This window comes from Lithobates pipiens, unplaced genomic scaffold, assembly GCF_037356315.1.
Source record: "Lithobates pipiens isolate NorthernLeopardFrog02 unplaced genomic scaffold, aLitPip1_a1.2 Scaffold_22, whole genome shotgun sequence".
Taxonomy (NCBI): Eukaryota; Metazoa; Chordata; class Amphibia; order Anura; family Ranidae; genus Lithobates; species Lithobates pipiens.
In genome coordinates, this window is record NW_027507784.1 from 178274891 (window position 1) to 178293484 (window position 18594).

The following is an 18594-nucleotide window of genomic DNA, read 5'->3' on the forward strand; positions in this document are numbered from 1 at the left end:
AACAGCACAGAGAAGAGCCTCAAACCTTCTGTCACAAAGTCATTTGGATTGATGAGACCAAAATTGAGCTTTTTGGCCACAACCATAAACACTACATTTGGAGAGGAGTCAACAAGGCCTATGATGAAAGGTACACCATTCCTATTGTGAAACACGGAGGTGGATTACTGATGTTTTGGGGATGTGTGAGCTACAAAGGCACAGAAAATTTGGTCAAAATTGATGGCAAGATGAATGCAGCATGTTATCAAAAAATACTGGAGGAACATTTGTATTCATCAGTCAGGAAGCTGCACATGGGACGTACTTGGACATTCCAACATGACAATGATCCAAAACACAAGGCCAAGTCGACCTGTCATTGGCTACAGCAGAATAAAGTGAAGGTTCTGGAGTGGCCATCTCAATCTCCTGACCTTAATATCATTGAGCCACTCTGGGGAGATCTCAAACATGCACTTCATGCAAGACAGCCCAAGAATTTCCAATAACTAGAGGCTTTTTGCCAAGAAGAATGGGCAGCTTTACAATCTGAGAAGATAAAGTGCCTCATCCACAAATACCACAAAAGACTTCAAGCTGTCATTGATGTTAAAGGGGGCAATACACAGTATTAAGAACTGGGGTATGTAAACTTTTGATCAGGGCCATTTGGGTAGTTTCTGTTGTGATTATGATTTAAAAAGAGTAAACACAGTTGATTGATAATAAATGGCTTCAGCCAGGCACTAACCATTAGTGAAAAAAAGGAGAACTTGCTGCAGTGATTTCTTGTCACATCTATCCCAACGCAGGTGGTCAGACACTACAGCTGGTTACTGTATTCTTCACCTATAGCAGCCCCCTTTTGCATAAGGCAACGAAACCTACCGGTTCTCGGTTGCCCCCGGGTCTTATACACAATGCTATAGTGCCTGGCTAGCACGCCAGGGCAACCGCAAATTAAGCAGAGTAAACAGGTACTTGCGGTTGGCAGACAGGCAGCGTGATTCTATGACAGTCCAGCTAAAAGGCAGGCTGAGTTTAGGGAATAGTCCAAAATCCGGTCCAAGGTCATACACAGGGAAATCCAATCTAGCAGAGCAGGGCAGACAGACAGGGGGCTTGATCAAGAATTACACACATATCACTCTCTATCACAAGCATGCGAGTGAGTGTTTGGCTGGTTTAAAGCAGGTTTGGTTTCCGACCAGAGACTGATCACATTAATCACCTTGCAGGTGATTGCAGGTGGTCTGCAGAAGTCTAGAAAGCCTGCTGTCTGCATGCTTGATAAGCAATCACAAGATGCTAGCACTAAATATTTTCGGGTGTCTGTGTCTTTTAGAGTGGGAGCCTGTTCCATCAAGGAAATATTTACACTGAAAGTGCTGACTAATTCCTCCTCCCATTAGCACTCTGGAAACATTACAGAGATTTCACCTCCTTGCCCAGATAGAGCCTTATTTCACACATTTTACATGCAAAAATTGAAATAGAAAATTAAGGAAAATTGTTGTCCATACTTACTGTAATTTTCCTTTCCTGGATCCTCCCCATGTCAGCCTACTGTGGGTCAGCTCCGCCCCCTCTTACCCCTCCAGGACCACCTTTTTCCTAGCCCATAAAGGGCGACTGTCTGCCCACACCAGTGTTCAAAAAATACCCGCCTTGCGACGGATAAACTGGGTGGGAATCCTCCGGCTGACATGGCAATTTTCCTTATTCCTGGACCTCCCCATGTCAGCCTACTATGTGATGTACCAAGCAATATTAAAAAGGGAGGGAAGACAAAAAATAAGTCAAACCCTCAATGCAATGTTACTCAAATTTTTAATGGGTGACAGCCACCGTAATAACCATAGAGCCAAATGTTTCCTTAGGCAGACAAGCCAAATTAAGTCTGTAATGCCTAATAAAAGGTGTTGGACGCGCTCCAGCTTGCTGCTCTGCAAACTACCTCAGGGGCGACCTTTGCGTATGCTGCCCAGGATGCTGCCATACCCCTCATCGAATGTACTTTGATCTCTGAAGGAGGAGGAAGGCCCAGCGTTTTGCATGCAATACAGTGGTGTGAAAAAGTGTTTGCCCCCTTCCTCATTTCCTGTTCCTTTGCATGTTTGTCACACTTAAGTGTTTCGAAACATCAAATCAATTTAAACAATAGTCAAGGACAACACAAGTAAACACAAAATGCAATTTGTAAATGAAGGTGTTTATTATTAAAGGTGAAAAAAAATCCAAACCATCACGGCCCTGTGTGAAAAAGTGATTGCCCCCCTTGTTAAAACATACTATAACTGTGGCTGTCCACACCTGAGTTCAATTTCTCTAGCCACACCCAGGCCTGATTATTGCCACACCTGTTCACAATCAAGGCATCACTTAAATAGGAGCTGCTTGACACAGTAAGGTCCACCAGAAGATCCTTAAAAGCTACACATCATGCCGAGACCCAAAGAAATTCAGGAACAATTGAGAAAGAAAGTAATTGAGATCTATCAGTCTGGAAAGGGTTATAAAGCCATTTCCAAAGCTTTGGGAATCCAGCGAACCACAGTGAGAGCCATTATCCACAAATGGCGAAGACATGGAACAGTGGTGAACCTTCCCAGGAGTGGCCGGCCGCCCAAAATTACCCCAAGAGCGCAGCGACGACTCATCCAAGAGGTCACAAAAGACCCCACAACAACGTCCAAGGAACTGCAGGCCTCACTTGCCTCAGTTAAGGTCAGCGTTCATGCCTCCACCATCAGGAAAAGACTGGGCAAAAATGGCCTGCATGGCAGAGTTCCAAGGAGAAAACCACTGCTGAGCAAAAAGAACATCAAAGCTCGTCTCAATTTCTCCACAACACATCTTGATGATCCCCAAGACTTTTGGGACAACATTCTGTGGACCGATGAGACAAAAGTGGAACTCTTTGGAAGGTGTGTGTCCAAGTATATCTGGCGTAGAAGGAACACTACATTTCATAAAAAGAACATTATACCAACAGTAAAATATGGTGGTGGTAGTGTGATGGTCTGGGGCTGTTTTGCTGCTTCAGGACCTGGAAGACTTGCCGTGATAAAAGGAACTATGAATTCTGCTGTCTACCAAGAGATCCTGAAGGAGAATGTCCGACCATCTGTTCGTGTACTCAAGCTGAAACGAACTTGGGTTCTGCAGCAGGACAATGATCCTAAACACACCAGCAAGTCCACCACCGAATGGCTGAAGAAAAACAAAATGAAGACTTTGGAGTGGCCTAGCCAAAGTCCTGACCTGAATCCTATTGAGATGTTGTAGTATGACCTTAAAAAGGCCGTTCATGCTCGAAAACACTCTAATGTAACTGAATTAGGACAATTCTGCAAAGATGAGTGGGCCAAAATTCCTCCAGGACGCTGTAAAAGCCTCATTGCACGTTATCGCAAACGCTTGGTTGCAGTTGTTGCTGCTAAGGGTGGCCCAACCAGTTATTAGGTTTAGGGGGCAATCACTTTTTCACACAGGGCCATGATGGTTTGGATTTTTTTTCACCTTTAATAATAAACACCTTCATTTACAAATTGCATTTTGTGTTTACTTGTGTTGTCCTTGACTATTGTTTAAATTGGTTTGATGTTCCGAAACACTTAAGTGTGACAAACATGCAAAGGAACAGGAAATGAGGAAGGGGGCAAACACTTTTTCACACCACTGTATGTATGGTCTTTGACAAATCAGGAAGACACAACTCTGGATGTTGCCTGCATACCCTTTTAGGCCCCATTGGGAAAAACTACAGCTGCTTTTAGTCAGCTTTTAGTCCATTTCATGTAGGTTGAAACCGCAGAGCCCAGGTCTAACCTACTCCACTCATCATCAGCTATATCCGCCGGAAAGGCTGGGAGAATGACTTCCTAGTTCATACGAAATTATATGGCAACCTTAGGTAGTAAGCTTGGTATCGGCCTAAGGACTATTTTGTCTGGGAGCACCAAACAATATGGTTCTTTAGATGAGAAAGCACACAACTCGGAGACTCTTCTGGCCGAGGCAACGGCTAGTAAAAAACAAAAACAAAAAACTGTTAAAATAAATAATGAACAAGAGAAAGCTTGATCAAATGGAGGAACCAGCGATGTTCCCAAGACTAGTGTTAAGTCCTCTTTTGGAAAAAAACTATTTCAATGGAGGTCTGATTTCTATGGCTGCCCTAAAAATCAGATCACCAACGGATGTAGAGCATATCCTTTACACGACATAGCCAACAAAGTGGGGATTTGACCCTTCAGGGAATTATAAGCTAACCCTTAGAGACCACTCTGCAGAAACTCCAAAATGTTAGATACTGAAGGAGAGCCAAGATCCCAACCCCTTTCTGTAGTATTCCAGATCTGGGGAGGTTACATTCGTGGACCTCTTACGAGCCTGTAATAATGTCTCCACTACACCACCCAAGAGACCCAAGCCAGTTAAAGCCTCCCTCTTACTTCCCAGTTATTAACTTCATCCTCCTGCAGCTTGGGTCTCAGGCCCCACTCCGCAGAAGGAGATTTTGACAAGGAGGCAGTGGGAGTGGCGAGCCCAACTTTATCCTCCAAGCCAGAGGAAACCACGGCTCCCTGAGCCAGTAAGGTAAGGCTACTGTTGCTGTGATCCTTTCTCGCTGAATCTTCATCAGGATTTTGAGAGCCAATGGAAGCAGTAGGAACACATAAACCAAGGGGAAGTTCTAAGACCTGGACAGAGCACCCTGACCCAACGCCTGTGGATGCCAGGTCCGGGAGAAGAATCAAGGCAGTTGACAATTCTCCTCCAATGCCATAAGATCTATCGATTCAGGCCCCATTCGTTGTGATCCTCAATGTCTCGACTCGAGTGATCTGCTAAAACATTCCCAGGCCCTGGGAGATAAGATGCTGTAAGAGAGCTGAGATTCTTCTCTGCGCATAGGAAGATTGACATGCCACCTGAAGGAGAGGGCGACTTCTTGTGCCCCTTTGAGACACATAAGCCACCATAGTTGTTGTCCAAAGAATCTTGACAGCTTGACCTCGCAACGGAGAGTGCGTGCGTCTGACAGCATCCAATCCCAGGAAATTCACAAAAGTTCCATTGGCCTTGAACCTGCTGTCTCAGGCAGTGTGCCCCGCAGCCTGCCAGACTGGCATTGGTCGTCACCACTATTGGTTCTGAAGTCTTCAATGGAACCCCTGCGGGAAAGATTGCGAGCTACTGACCACCAAACCTGGGACCAGATTATTGTAATTGGCAGATAGATTTTCTGGAACAAGGAGTGACAATCCCACTGAAGAAGAAAGTTGCATTGAAGCCTCCTTCTGTGCCACCTGGCCCATGGGACTACTGGAACTGTGGCTGATAGAACCCCCAGATACTGCATGCATTCCTTCACCATCATACCATACCTGGCTATCACTGCTTTTGTCTAAGACTGAATTTCCTGGACCTTCCTTTGAGGAAGAGAAACACCACCCTGATCCGTGTTGAATTGTACTCCTAAATACTCCAACATTTGGGTCGGATGCAACTGGCTCTTCCGAAAGTTGAATAACCAACCAAAGTGAGCTAGTGTTTTGCAGGTGAAATTCACATGAAGTAGAAGGAGCTCAATTGATGGACCCAGAAGTAGCATGTTGTCTATATAATGGAATATTTGCACTACTTTAACCCTGAAAGTCACGAAGACAGCAGACAGTAGCTTTGAGAACATTCTCAGAGCTGTGCAGAGAGAATGGTAGACATTAAAATTGAAAATGAAAGCCTTTCACGGAAAACCTGAGAAAGCGATGGTGAGATGCGTTTATGGAAACGTCCGCCAAATTTATGGAAACCATCCAGTCTCCTGGATGACTCCATTTTGAATGGTGGAACCTTCATGAAAGAATTTAGGACTTTGAGGTCAAAAACTGGTTTGAAACCCCCTGAAGCCTCTGGGACCAAAAACAGAGGGGAATATACTCTTTGACCCAATTTATGCCTTGGAACCAGAAGGATGGCCCTTGCTGCCAACAGCTCCCCTATATATTCTCTCAAACATCTGTAGGAAGCCCCGTTTCTACGAACAAGGTCTGAGGGGGGGCCTTGTTCTGAACTTGAGACGATAACGTGATCAAATGATGGCTACAATCCAGGCATCCTGTAATTTGTCCGCCCAAACCCCCGAATCAGGGTAGTCTTGCTCCTACTTGAGAGGGTTAAGTGGAGACACCTTCAGAAGGACGTATTTGAAGCCTTAGAAGCTTTGTTGGCTCTGGGCTTGGAAGGTTGAACCGACTCCCTTCCATGAAAAACTGTCTGTAAGTACTGGCCTCGCTGAATCCTTCTTTGGATCTCTTGTTAAACCGAAAGAGCTGCTGTTGTCTTTTTCTCTTCTGCAGGATTAGGCTAGATCTGCCACCAGAAACCCGCTGAATTGCTGATTCTAATGCTGCGTACACACAATCAGACTATCCGGCGGTCAATCCACCCGTGTGTGGGCTCCGGCTAACTTTTTCTTCCCAAAAGTCAGACGGACTTAGAAAGAAGTTTTGACTCAAAATTGTCCAATCTGCCCGTCTGTGTGTTAGTCCGCTGGACTTTTGAAATGAATGGACTTGCCCACACACTGAGAAAAGTCTGTTCATTTTGAACATGGCTCCAGGTAGACGGAACTAATGACGGGAGTGAATGTCACCGCCTCCATCGGTGAGATTGACACTTCGCTAGCCCCGTCACCTGGTATGGATTTAAAGGGGAAGTCCTATGCCGAATAAAATGGTGTGGGGGTCCCCCCAAAGTCCATAGCAGACCCTTATCCGAGCATGCAGCCCGGCCGGTCAGGAAAGAGAGTGGGGACAAGCAAGCGCCCCCCCTCCTGAGCTGTACCAGGCTGCTTACCCCATTATCTTTGCTGTCATCTTTTGAACCGGCTCCCTGACCTGGTCAACAGCCACTTCAGCCACAAACTCCACAGCAGTCCTGAAAACTGCAAAAGAGAAGAACTGCCACTTCCCAGACTTTCATCTGAACATCCATCCACCAGCTCAGCTACCCACAGTCTAAGGCTGGATTCACACCCATGCACTCCCAGCGCTCCCTGCATTCCACAGATCCGCACCACAGAAAATGTCCCACAGGAGACCATGGTAAATGAACGGTAGTGCAAAACTGCAAAAAGCAACAAAAAACGCACAGGTGCAAATCCAACCCAAGTGCTGCTGCCACAGAAGTGAGCACTACCGCCGGCCTGCAAGCTGCTTTGGCCAAACTATACAACCTATTTAGGTCTGCGTTTTTATTCTGCGATCCATAGGATTCCTAAAGGAGACTGAATCCTACAGCAGAAGCGGAATGTGGCAGGCAAATCTAGGTAATGAAGCATCCACCTTAGGCGTAGTGTCCCAAGGGTTACAGCTTCAATACTCTATAATGCACATTGAGCTTCTTCTCAGGCCCCGCCCACTCATCGTCAAATACTTTTTTAATTTCAGAAATGAATGGGAAGGAAGGTAAAGATTTCTTTAAATATGGGTAGTATCTCTGCTGTTTCTTTGAAGGCGACAATTCTTCCTGCCACTGCATCGTATCTTTAACAGCCTCCACCAAGGGGGGAAGCAGTGCAAGAATAAAACGTATGCGATTCCGAAACCATCCCAAAACCATCACGCCTCAGATGGATCTAAATCACTATTGACAGATGCTGAAGATACAGCAGAATGAGCAGGATTCCTTGAAACACTGTTTAACCCTTCCATGACTGCGTGCCTAATGTAGGATTTAACCTGGCGTCCTTTCGCAGCATTGTCCTGAGCCACCTCATTGAAGCAAGATGCACATACCTACTTTCCTCTGATGACCTCAGCCGAGCAAGCCCAACCGGATCCTTCTTCTGCCTGGGCTGGTGATGAAGACCTATCCGAAGAAGAGGATCTTCTTCTCTGTCTGCGCCCGGATTTGAACTTTCTAGAGGCTTTCTGATGTATGGACCTCTCTTGGCTCGGGTCCGAGCGACTAAAGTGAAGTGAGGGAGATCTGGAATGCTGTGACAACTTGCATCAATCCAGCTGCATGCCTCTGCGATTTGTCATGTCTAGTCCCCTTTTTACTCCTTTGAGGCTGGAGTGCTGATTAGGAAACCTCTTTGTGGGCGTTTAGCTCACACTGGGCCCTTCTCTCTGTAAAACAGAGAATGGGCTCTCTCTTTTAAATAAATAAAAATAAATAAATAAATAAAATAAACTTCTCCATCCGAATCTTCAGTGCTAAGGCAGCTAGGCAGGCAGGCAAAACTCCCCAGATCTATAAAGGCACAGGATAATAAAAACACTCTGACAGACAAGTAACACAGCAGTAAGAAATGAGAGTCCTGGAAATCAGGCTTAGGGCCGGTTCACACAGCGATGCGCGGCGAGGCGTCTCCGACTTGCCTCGCCGCGACCTGCACGGACCTCAGCGGCGACTTGCAGAGGACTTCTGCATAGAAGTCAATGCAAGTCGCCCCCGAAGTCGCCCCGCAGTAGTACAGGAACCTTTTTTCTGAGTCGGAGCGACTCGAGTCGTTCCTCTCAGAACGGTTCCATAGCACTGAATGGGGGCGACTTGCGGGAGCGAGGCGAGGCGAGCCGTGTCGCCTCGCGTCGCGTCGCAGTGTGAACCGGCCCTTACCAGAGCAGAGTAGCAGATTGATCAGCTGGAGACTGAGATTAGAGGACAGAGCCTGCTGCAAATCAGCAGTGAGCATTCTGGTGTTTGCTAGGCAATCCGAGAGGAAACTAACTCTGAGCTTCCTGAAAGGAATACATGTGGAGGTGGTGAACTACAAGTCCCAGTGAGCCAAACCACTGCCTGAACACACAAAAACATGGAAGGAGAGAGTGCCAGCACCTGCCTAACGAAGGTATATACAGTCATTTATACTGCCAGTGACCTTTGCCAGTAATACACAGTCATTTACACTGCACCTTATTATCCCAGCACCAAGGGAACCCACCTTCTCAGGATATTTACAGCCTATATGGGGGGGTCTTCTGATCCGGGAGAGGCTTAACCCGAACAGGGTGGATGGAGAAAAAAGAATAAAAATAAATAAATAAATAAAAATAAACTTTAAAAGGCGTCTGGAGCGAGGACAAAAAAAGAACACTGGTGTGGGCAGACAACCACCTTTTATGGGCTAGGAAAAAGGTGGTCCTGGAGGGGTCAGAGGGGGCGGAGCTGACCCATAGTATGCTGACATGGGGAGGTCCAGGAAATACATTTATCTTTGTTGTACAGTTGGTTGACCTGCATGATCTGGTATGATCCTTTTGGTTATTATTCAGCCCTGTGGATGTGTAAGGCCAGATTTACTCTCATGGTGACAACAGTTTCACCAGGCAACAAGCTAGGGCAAATCTGCAAATAGGATGTTCAGATGGGGTTCTGACCTTTTTCTAGTTTACTTGTCAACTGCATTGCTATTAGAGAATTTCCCTCATTTCCTGTCTGGTGACATTTTTGTCACTGTGACAGTAAGGGAAATAAACTCTCTAATGGTCCCAATATATCAATAGATTTTAACAGGGTTTCTAATCTTTTCTTACCTAATCAAGACTGAAAACAAAAATGGCTGTCCATGCTTTCGAATTTCATAGTAGCATTATATAAATAATGCAGGATCTCTGATTTTTACTGTAATGTTAATTGAAAAGCATGACCAATTATTTTCCTCAAAGCAACATGGTAGAGGCTACCTTCCTCTATTTCCTCTCTTGCAGTAAATGTGATATCAGATTTCTTTTTAATGGAGTCTGCAGCTGAAACCCAGTATCATAGCTTGTCCTTGCTAAAGTGATGGTATTCCCACGATAGGCAGAGTAATTTAGTAATATAGTATAACTCAAAACAGATTCATGGGGCTAGTTTTATAAATGCTTTGGTACATCTCTGAGGTTTCTTGAAATTTAATTATTTCAGGCTGATACAAAATTACATTATTAAAAGGCAAAATTACAACACAGAATATATTTCTTTGAGCTGCATCTGATCTAAATATAATTTGCTAAAAATGTTATTAATGGAACAGTACTGTATGCGGTTAACAGACTTAGACAGTATTTTGTTTCAACTTTACTATACTATATTATATTTAGTGAAATATACTGAGAAAGCAAAGCAGTGAATAAATAGTGAATATTTTATTTTATTTTCCTTTTGCATTTTTATTATCACTCATATGTGTTATATGTTACCTGTGGAAAAAAATACTGTTTTATTTTAGCTTTCATTTAGATGTTGCCATTTCAAAGACTTAGGGGTATGGTAAGGAGCACCCTGTAACACCACATCCTACAAGATTAATAACAAAGAAAAAGAAGAAAGGGGAACGAGACTTTAAAGGTGTGACCCCGCTAAGCAAATGATCCATACATAGATATAAAATCAGTAGTGAACAAAAATTAAAAACACAATGCATGACAAGAAATTGTACTATATTAACACCCAGAATACACTATATCAAGAACCAGTTAGAACTAGTGTGCAAAAAGTGTACTGTAATTAAGCCAACACAAACAAGATAATAATGCTGGTATCTAGGTAAAAATTGCCTCCCACTCAACATGTTTCGCATTGCAACTTCATCAGGTGTTGGGTACTATAAACAAATAAACAATGCAGAATATGAAATGTTGTAATAAAGCCCTATGTCTTGCTATAGGGGAGATCATTGTACCATTCCTAATCAAACACAAGAAATCGTTTAGCCACCTTTAGAAGGCCCTTTTTTGCTTTTCAGACATAGAGGGATTTATAGCTGCAGATCATGATACATATCATGATTGAGGAGTGTGTGTGTGTGTGTGTATATATAAATAAACAGATACCAAGGATTCTGGAGGAAGTCTTTAATCTTGGCATGCTGTTTTGAGTATGGTAAGATTACTCTGATGGACATTCAGTTTTAACATAGATCAGGGCTTCTCTTGATTTTCGACAGGCCTTCTAAAATACCCTTTTGCCTATAAAAGATTGGCCTAAAGTGTAAAATCCTCCTACCTCAAAGATGCAAGTATTGCTTATAAGGGATGCTTTTCTTCAAGGGTGAGCACTCATGGAGCGTAAAATAGTGTTTGTTGCTGTTGTTTTCCTAAATAGATTAGACATCAGCATCCCATCTGTATGGACTGGCATACGGATGTCCAGAAATATAACTTCCTTCTTGCTACAATCCAATGTGAATTTTAAGTTATAAGAATTCTCAGCAAAGTGGTTTATAAAACTCCTGAGTTCACTCTTGGTGCCAATCCAAATCATGAAAATATCACCAGTGTACCTTTTGCCATGCAAGAATATGCGTTCTGAGTGAAGTATATACCTTACGCTACCTCGCTGCTGCGGAGTCCCCATATCCCCTACATCTCCAATATGTGTGCCGAAAGAGCCCATTTGTATGCCAATTTTTGTACCATGTTCAGTCAAACTGATTGATGGTGAAGGAGTGAAGACAGGAAGTAATGCTCATAGAGACACCGCTGAGTACTAAATGTCTATAATCTCTGTCATTGTCCTTCAATTGTGAAGATACCTGAGATCATTACAGTATGTGAATGGTATTGTTTTGTTTGCTTATTGTGAACATGATACCAATCAAGGCCAGTGCATCCAGGGTGGGGTAACCTTCAACAGGGCGCCATTTAACAAGTCATTTAGGCTTAGTATTGTTACACCGCCTGGACTGGAGGGCATTAGTAATCTCCCAATTTTTTCCTGTTGTACGGGGATGAACAGGTCTGTATTCGGGCAGTTGAATTTGTTTTTTTATATAAATATTTTGACTTTTTCTTAGAATTGACTCCCTACTGCCTCGCACACTGGGATATGCCATTCCCCTATGTGCTGTCTTTTTTTCATATATTTATGGTATGGTTTTGAACATACTCTCTATCTGTTGGTGCCAACTCTCTTATTTACTTCTGTATAGCCATTTGCATACTAATACTAACTGGTTCTTGATATAGCCTGTTCTGAGTGTGAATATACCGTATATACTCGAGTATAGGTCGATCCGAATATAAGCCGAGGCCCCTAATTTACCACAAAAAAAATGGGAAAACTTATTGACTCGTGTATAAGCCGAGGGTGAGACATGCCTGTCCATCCCTGTGTGTCCGTCCATCCCTGTGTGTCCAGCCCTGTGTGTCCGTCCATCCCTGTGTGTCCGTCCATCCCTGTGTGTCCGTCCATCCCTGTGTGTGCAGCCTTGTGTGTGCAGCCTACCTGTGTCCCGAGCCTGCGTCCCGAGCCTGTGTGCTTCTGCACATACGGCGGCCATGCCAGGATCGCCGCACCTCTTCTCGTCTGACAGACGGCGGCCATTCCACTGTTCAAAAGCCGCGCCTCCGTCTGTGATAGGTGGAACACTCAATTTCCCAGCAGTCTGTGTTCCGCCTATCACGGACATCCTCTCATCCTCGTCCGTAGTATGAGGATGAGCGGATGTCCGTGATAGGCGGACCACTGACTGCTGGGAAATTGAGTGTTCCGCCTATCACAGACAGGGAGGCGCGGCTTTTGAATAGTTGAATGGCCGCCGTCTGTCTGCTCGACACGCTGATCGGGTAGACAGACGGCGGTGACTCGAGTATAAGCCGAGGGGGGCACTTTCAGCCTCAAAAAAGAGGCTGAAAATCTCGGCTTATACTCGAGTATATACGGTATTGCAGTTTATTGTCATTCATGGTCATATTTAGTATTGTTTTTCATTTTTTGTGCACTAATAAAGAATATTGATTTTATGTCTGTGTGTGTCATTTGCTGAGGGGTCACACCTTTAAAGACCCGTTACCATTTTTTCCTCCTCTTTGTTACTAGATGTTACCTTGAAACATTGTACCTTTGCTTTACATTCATTGTAAAGATTACAATATATATATATATATATATATATATATATATATATATATATATATATATATATATATATATATATATATATATATATATATATATATATAATATAGGTATGTATGTATGTATCTTTTCTTCTAATTTTTATTACATGGTAATTAGCTGCTTATTTAAATAATAATGTAAAATTTGCTACAGTCTAGTGAGTCTCTGACGTAATATTTATCTGGTTAACAAGATTTTTATTGTAAAAGTCATCAATAAAAACTACTTCATACTGAATTTTTTCAAATAAACAGTTTGTTTTTCTTTTTTATTTAATTAGCTATTACTAATGCTGGAAAATCAGGAGACCGGCTTGCCCAAGACTTCTTCAGAGAAGAGTACATCCTAAACAATGCTATTGGTACGGCTCAAAATTATTACACATTGTAATTCATATTTTAAATTTCATGTTTGGGGATGTTGGTTCAATATGGGCAATTTTTATAACTCAAAATCAGTTGTTTCAATTGTTTAAATTTTGCAACCATCCAATTACTAATGGATAATAAAGATTGCCTAGGAGTGTTAAAGTGTATTTAAACCTAGAACCAAAAAACATACATATTGCACCTTAGCAGGTCTTAGACATGGTGGCTCGATTAGTTTTTTTTTGTGGCTTTTTTCTATAATTTTCACCTGGTAATACTGCCAATAAAACATTTTCTGTGGATAATTTAAAGCAGGGGTGCCAACCAGTGGCCCGCAGAGCTCTCTGATGTGGCCCGCAACCTCCTGCTCTGGAATGGTGGGTTGACAGGCCCAAATTGTGGGTTGCTGACCTGCCATCCCAGAGCATCAGTGTTTTTAATGAAGCTGGCAGTAGAGAAAGCATGTAGCTACAGAGCTGCATAAACCAGTGCTTCCTGTATAGCACTGCCTCCTGTCGCAGGCAGAGTGATACCAAATGCACTCTGCCTGGGACAGCAACAGCCGACAATACCTGAATGGAAGATTGTTATTAAAGGTACGTTTATTACTAAAATCACAGTGTATATATGGGCATATCTCTTCTGCAGTGGTTACTGGGCTGCTTTCAAACTGATCCGCAAGTGCAGCGCAGAACACCTGTGGGTTACTTGCACTGAGCCATAAACTTCTGTTATCACCTGTGGGTTTGGTGCACTTTCAGAAAGTGCACCGAACCTGCAGGATATAATAGAAGTCTAAATCAAAGTGCAGCTAACCTGCAGGAGAGCCACAGGTGTACTGCACTGCACCTGCAGTGCAGGTATACCACAGCACGTCAGTGTGGAAGCAGCATTAGGCCCCTTTGGCATAAATGGTCTGACCCAATCGAACCCTCCGTTCACCTTTATTGAGCCACAGTAAACGCACTTGTGGTTGTATACACCCTCCTACCTCCAATCCGATCCACTAAGAAAACAGAAAGGGGATCCGTCCCATTCCATCATGGCAGATCAGATCTGAGGGCCCACAAAGTAGAGCAAGCCATGTCATATATATGTGCATATGCAGGGTGGACATGGACCTGTCATCCGCCCGCTCCACTCATTGTGGCCTGCGACTGGTTACTAAGTCGCTTAAGTGGCCCTCGCTCTTTAAAAGGTTGGGCACCCCTGATTTAAAGCATACACTCTTGAAGAGAAACGTCACCCTACCTAAGTAAAATTTAAATGTAATCTTTTTAATAACTGTCTTACTAGGTATTACTTTTACTAGTTATTGGAGTCCAGCATTGTCTTCTCTCAGACAAAGTTCTCCTTGTGCTACTATGCTTCCACACCACTATCTTGAAAATTATTTTGGTTTTCATTCCATGCATGTCCAGACATGCAGCAAATCTCTGCCTAGTTTCAAAGATATGAGATTGCCACATGTCTGCACATGCACAGGGAATGAAATCCTACGCATGCACAGACATGCCACAGGTCTCTATAGGGTCCCAAAGACTTAGCAGAGATCTATGGCATGTTTGCATATGTGCAGTGCAGTGGTACAGATTCCTACCTTCTGTTGTTCTTAAGAAATAGCTGTTTGGTTATGTCAATGTGTAAAGTGAATCTGAATGGTAGTGACTTTTATTATCAAGCCGCTAATGCACTTTCAGGGCTCTTATGAGGAGAGTGGCAGGCTGGGAATCCCCTTAGATGTGATTAACCCTTTGGGTGTATCTCACTAAAAATTAAATTTTTTTGCAGATGGTGCCTAAAATCTGACTTATCTTAGTGCAGCCTTCTGAGAAAATCAGTGAGCCAATCGTATAAGCAGAAAATGACATTTCTGGGGTTGTAATGTACACCAAAGTTGTACGGAACACCTTCAGGTAGCCATATTGCATTGCATTTTTTTTTAAAAACTACGATGCTGCAGCTTGAAAAGTAATTTTTAATAACATTCAATTACAATATGGCTTGTGTAGCAATTGTATATGCTATATTTTTTTATTTTGATCAGTTTGACCAAAATAAATATAAACTGAATAGGTTGTTCAGACAGATGACTGCATGTTACAGTTGTTTGTAAAACTAAAGGAGACTGCACAATCAAATCTGTGCAATTAGCTTTAGGGCTACTATAAACTTAAAGCGGACCTTTCTTCATGGAATGAACTCTCTCGCCTAGGTGAGGATGCTGTAGATTGGCCACCTGCTGCCTCCTGGGATTACCACATCACTTCCCAGCAGGCAGTATCAGTGGCACTGTCCGATATTGACACTGCACAAAACACGGGCACACCATTCCACTCCACTCCACCCGCTCTTCCGTTACTTCTCCTCCAGCAACAGCCTGTTGTTGGTGCTGGAGGAGAACTAACGGAAGAGCGGGTGGAGTGGAATGGTGTGCCCGTGTTTTCCGTTTGTTATTATGGAGGGGAGCTCAGTGCCGCAATATACACAATAGAAGCATGAAGTCTGGGAGCCCTTAAACATGGTCTAGATCAGGCATGTCCAAAGTCCGGCCCGCGGGCCAATCGTCTGTCAGTCTGTGTGTGTCTGTATGTATGTTACTTTTAATCCAGACCCCATTCCTGTACTATCAGAACTGCTTTTGTAGGGCTTGTGTGTGATAGCAGCCAGAACTGCTGCTCCTCTGCAAAGCAATCTATGCACAGATCGCTTTTCAGAGGCATTTGAAAGGTAGTAAAGAGGCATTATGTTGCCTCCTCACCACCTGTTTTATAAGCCCGTAAATGCAGCATCACTATACCGCAACTGTGCAATGCACACAGTTGCGGGGTAGTTGCAGTGCAGGCCCATTCACCCTGGGTATACCTCCAGCTGCAGCCATATCATGTGTACACCCCCAGTGGTTCCCTCTGCAGCTAAAGGGGGAGAAGTTGGGGGTGGTAAAAACAGCTTAACCATGTCGTTTTACTGCCCCTCCAACCTGACATGCCCTTGGTTCACATCTGTGTGGCTGCGTGCTGCGTGTAGGGAAGCCCATTCATTTCAATGGACTTCCCTACTCACAAAAATGCAGGGAAAGAAGTCCCCAATCTTCTTTTTTTTTTTTTTTTTTTTTTTTTTTATTGAACTGCACCAAAAGAACCCCACGTTTTCCAATGTGTGGGGTACCATTAAGAATTAATGGTACCCCTAAAGAGCAGAGGCAAGAGAATTCTTGCTGGGCAGTGTATTAGTGCTTGAGTGAACAGGCAGACAGAATTTTAATGGTTCAATGGTCGGCCCTCGTGCATGTTCACTTCATCAAATCTGGCCCTCTTTGAAAAAAGTTTGGACACCCCTGGTCTAGATGGTCCGTTCCAGGGTGATCTATAGTTCCTGATTAATCCTAAGGATGTGGAAGGAATACATTTAAATGCTCCCCATTGTTTGCCGTCTCGTAAGCACATCTGCATCTCGGAGGTCGGGCATCTCCTTTTCACCTATATATGTATGAATCGCCGTGGTGTTATATTACAAAGTACCTGAGAGGATTGTTTTCATTGCAATGACCCCTCCTTTTAAATGAACTGTTGCAGTGTGGAAGACATTTCCTGAAAGTTTATTTACTGTTGAGGACATTCATATTGGAGATTATTAGTCACCAAAACTGTTTTGATTATATAATTAATTATTTTATAGGGGTGATTTTTTGTAATTTTTATTTTTTGGCGCAGTTAGTTTTCTTTATCTGAATCACACACTTTAGCCCACAATCGATTATTCCCCTTGAGACTGTCTGTATTCTTTTTGAGGCTCCATTTACACCTGTTGTTTCTTGAATGCACAACAAAGCGAACAGAAAAATGCGCATCACGCTTGCAGTGCCATAAATTGTTCTTGGCACTGCATGTGTGTGTAGCAGACACACCTTTTGTCACATGGCAACTAGGCTACCGAGGTGCCAAACTGTGCAATGAAAAAATACGCCACACTCCACTCCAAAAAAAGATTCTGGAGCTTCTTTGGGGCATTTCTCGCACATAGGGCAGAGCATTAGTGCCGGTTCACACTAGTGCGATGCGAGAACCCTGCGAATCAACTGTGGGTTCCCACATCGCACTTGACACGCACGGCAGTTCACACTGCCATATGCGATCTCATGGGGAGTGTCATTATATGTTAACGACACCCCCATTTCAGCTCGCATATCGCACTGCGAACTGACAGTTCGGACATGAATCGGATCGCATATGTGTGAACACACATGCAATCCGATTCTGGTCCGAACGGAAAAAAGGATCCTGTGCGCGTTTGGACCGAATGCGGTGCGATATCAGCCATACTATCTGTATGGCTGACATCGGACCCGCACAGACATCGCATGTAATGTGAACAGCCGTGCGCTGCGAATTACATGCGATGTCTGGCATCGCGTTAGTGTGAACCGGCACTTAGTGTAATGCTGTACCGTTGTAAACAGCATTTCCCCGTTCTGCCTAACAACTAGTGACGCTGATCTCTGCTCCATGTGATGTGCAGAGATCAGTGTTCACTAAATGAAAGCCCAGCCCCCCACAGTTAGTAACACACCCCTAGGAACACTTAACCCCTACACTGCCACCCACTGGTTAACCCCTTCCCTGCCAGTGTCATTTACACAGGAATCACTGCATTTATATAGCAGTGATTGCTGTATAAATGACAATGGTCCCAAAAATGTGTCAAAAATGTCCGATGTGGCTGCCATAATGTTGCAGTCACAATAAAAATTGCTGATCGCTGCCATTACTAGTAAAAAATAATTATTAATAAAAATGCCATAAAACTATCCCCTATTTTGTAAACGCTATAACTTTTGTGCAAACCAATCAATAATCCCTTATTGCGATTTTTTTTTTTTTACCAAAAATATGTAGAAGAATACATATCGGCCTAAACTGAGAGAAAAAAATAGTTTTTTTTATATATTTTTGGGGGATATTTATTCTAACAAAAAGTAAAAAATAATGCGTTTTTTTCAAAATTGTCGCTCTATTTTTGTTTATAGCACAAAAAATAAAAACCGCAGGGGTGATCAAATACCACCAAAAGAAAGCTCTATTTGTGGGAAAAAAAGGACGCCAATTTTGTTTGGAAGCCACCTCACATGACCGCACAATTGTCAGTTAAAGCGACACAGTGCCGAATCGCAAAAAGTGGTCTGGTCTTTGACCAGCAAAATGGTCCGGGGCTGAAGTGGTTAAGAAAATTTGAAAATGCCCTGGCAGACAACTAGTCTAGACAACTAGTATACAAGTCTGTAAATAACAATGGGCTATATACCACCATGCATCAATACAATTACAAATAAAACAGACCTAATTGACTA

At 43.4% G+C, this 18594-nt stretch overlaps 1 protein-coding gene across 2 annotated transcripts in view; it reads left to right on the forward strand.

Moving 5' to 3' along the window:
- HIBCH (3-hydroxyisobutyryl-CoA hydrolase) overlaps positions 1 to 18594 on the forward strand; it is a 215789-nt gene that overhangs the window by 34782 nt on the left and 162413 nt on the right. For both annotated transcript variants that reach the window (XM_077448677.1, XM_077448678.1), the window contains exon 5: positions 13160 to 13240. In XM_077448677.1, the coding sequence (XP_077304803.1) occupies positions 13160 to 13240 (81 nt within the window). The remainder of the gene's footprint in view (positions 1 to 13159; positions 13241 to 18594) is intronic.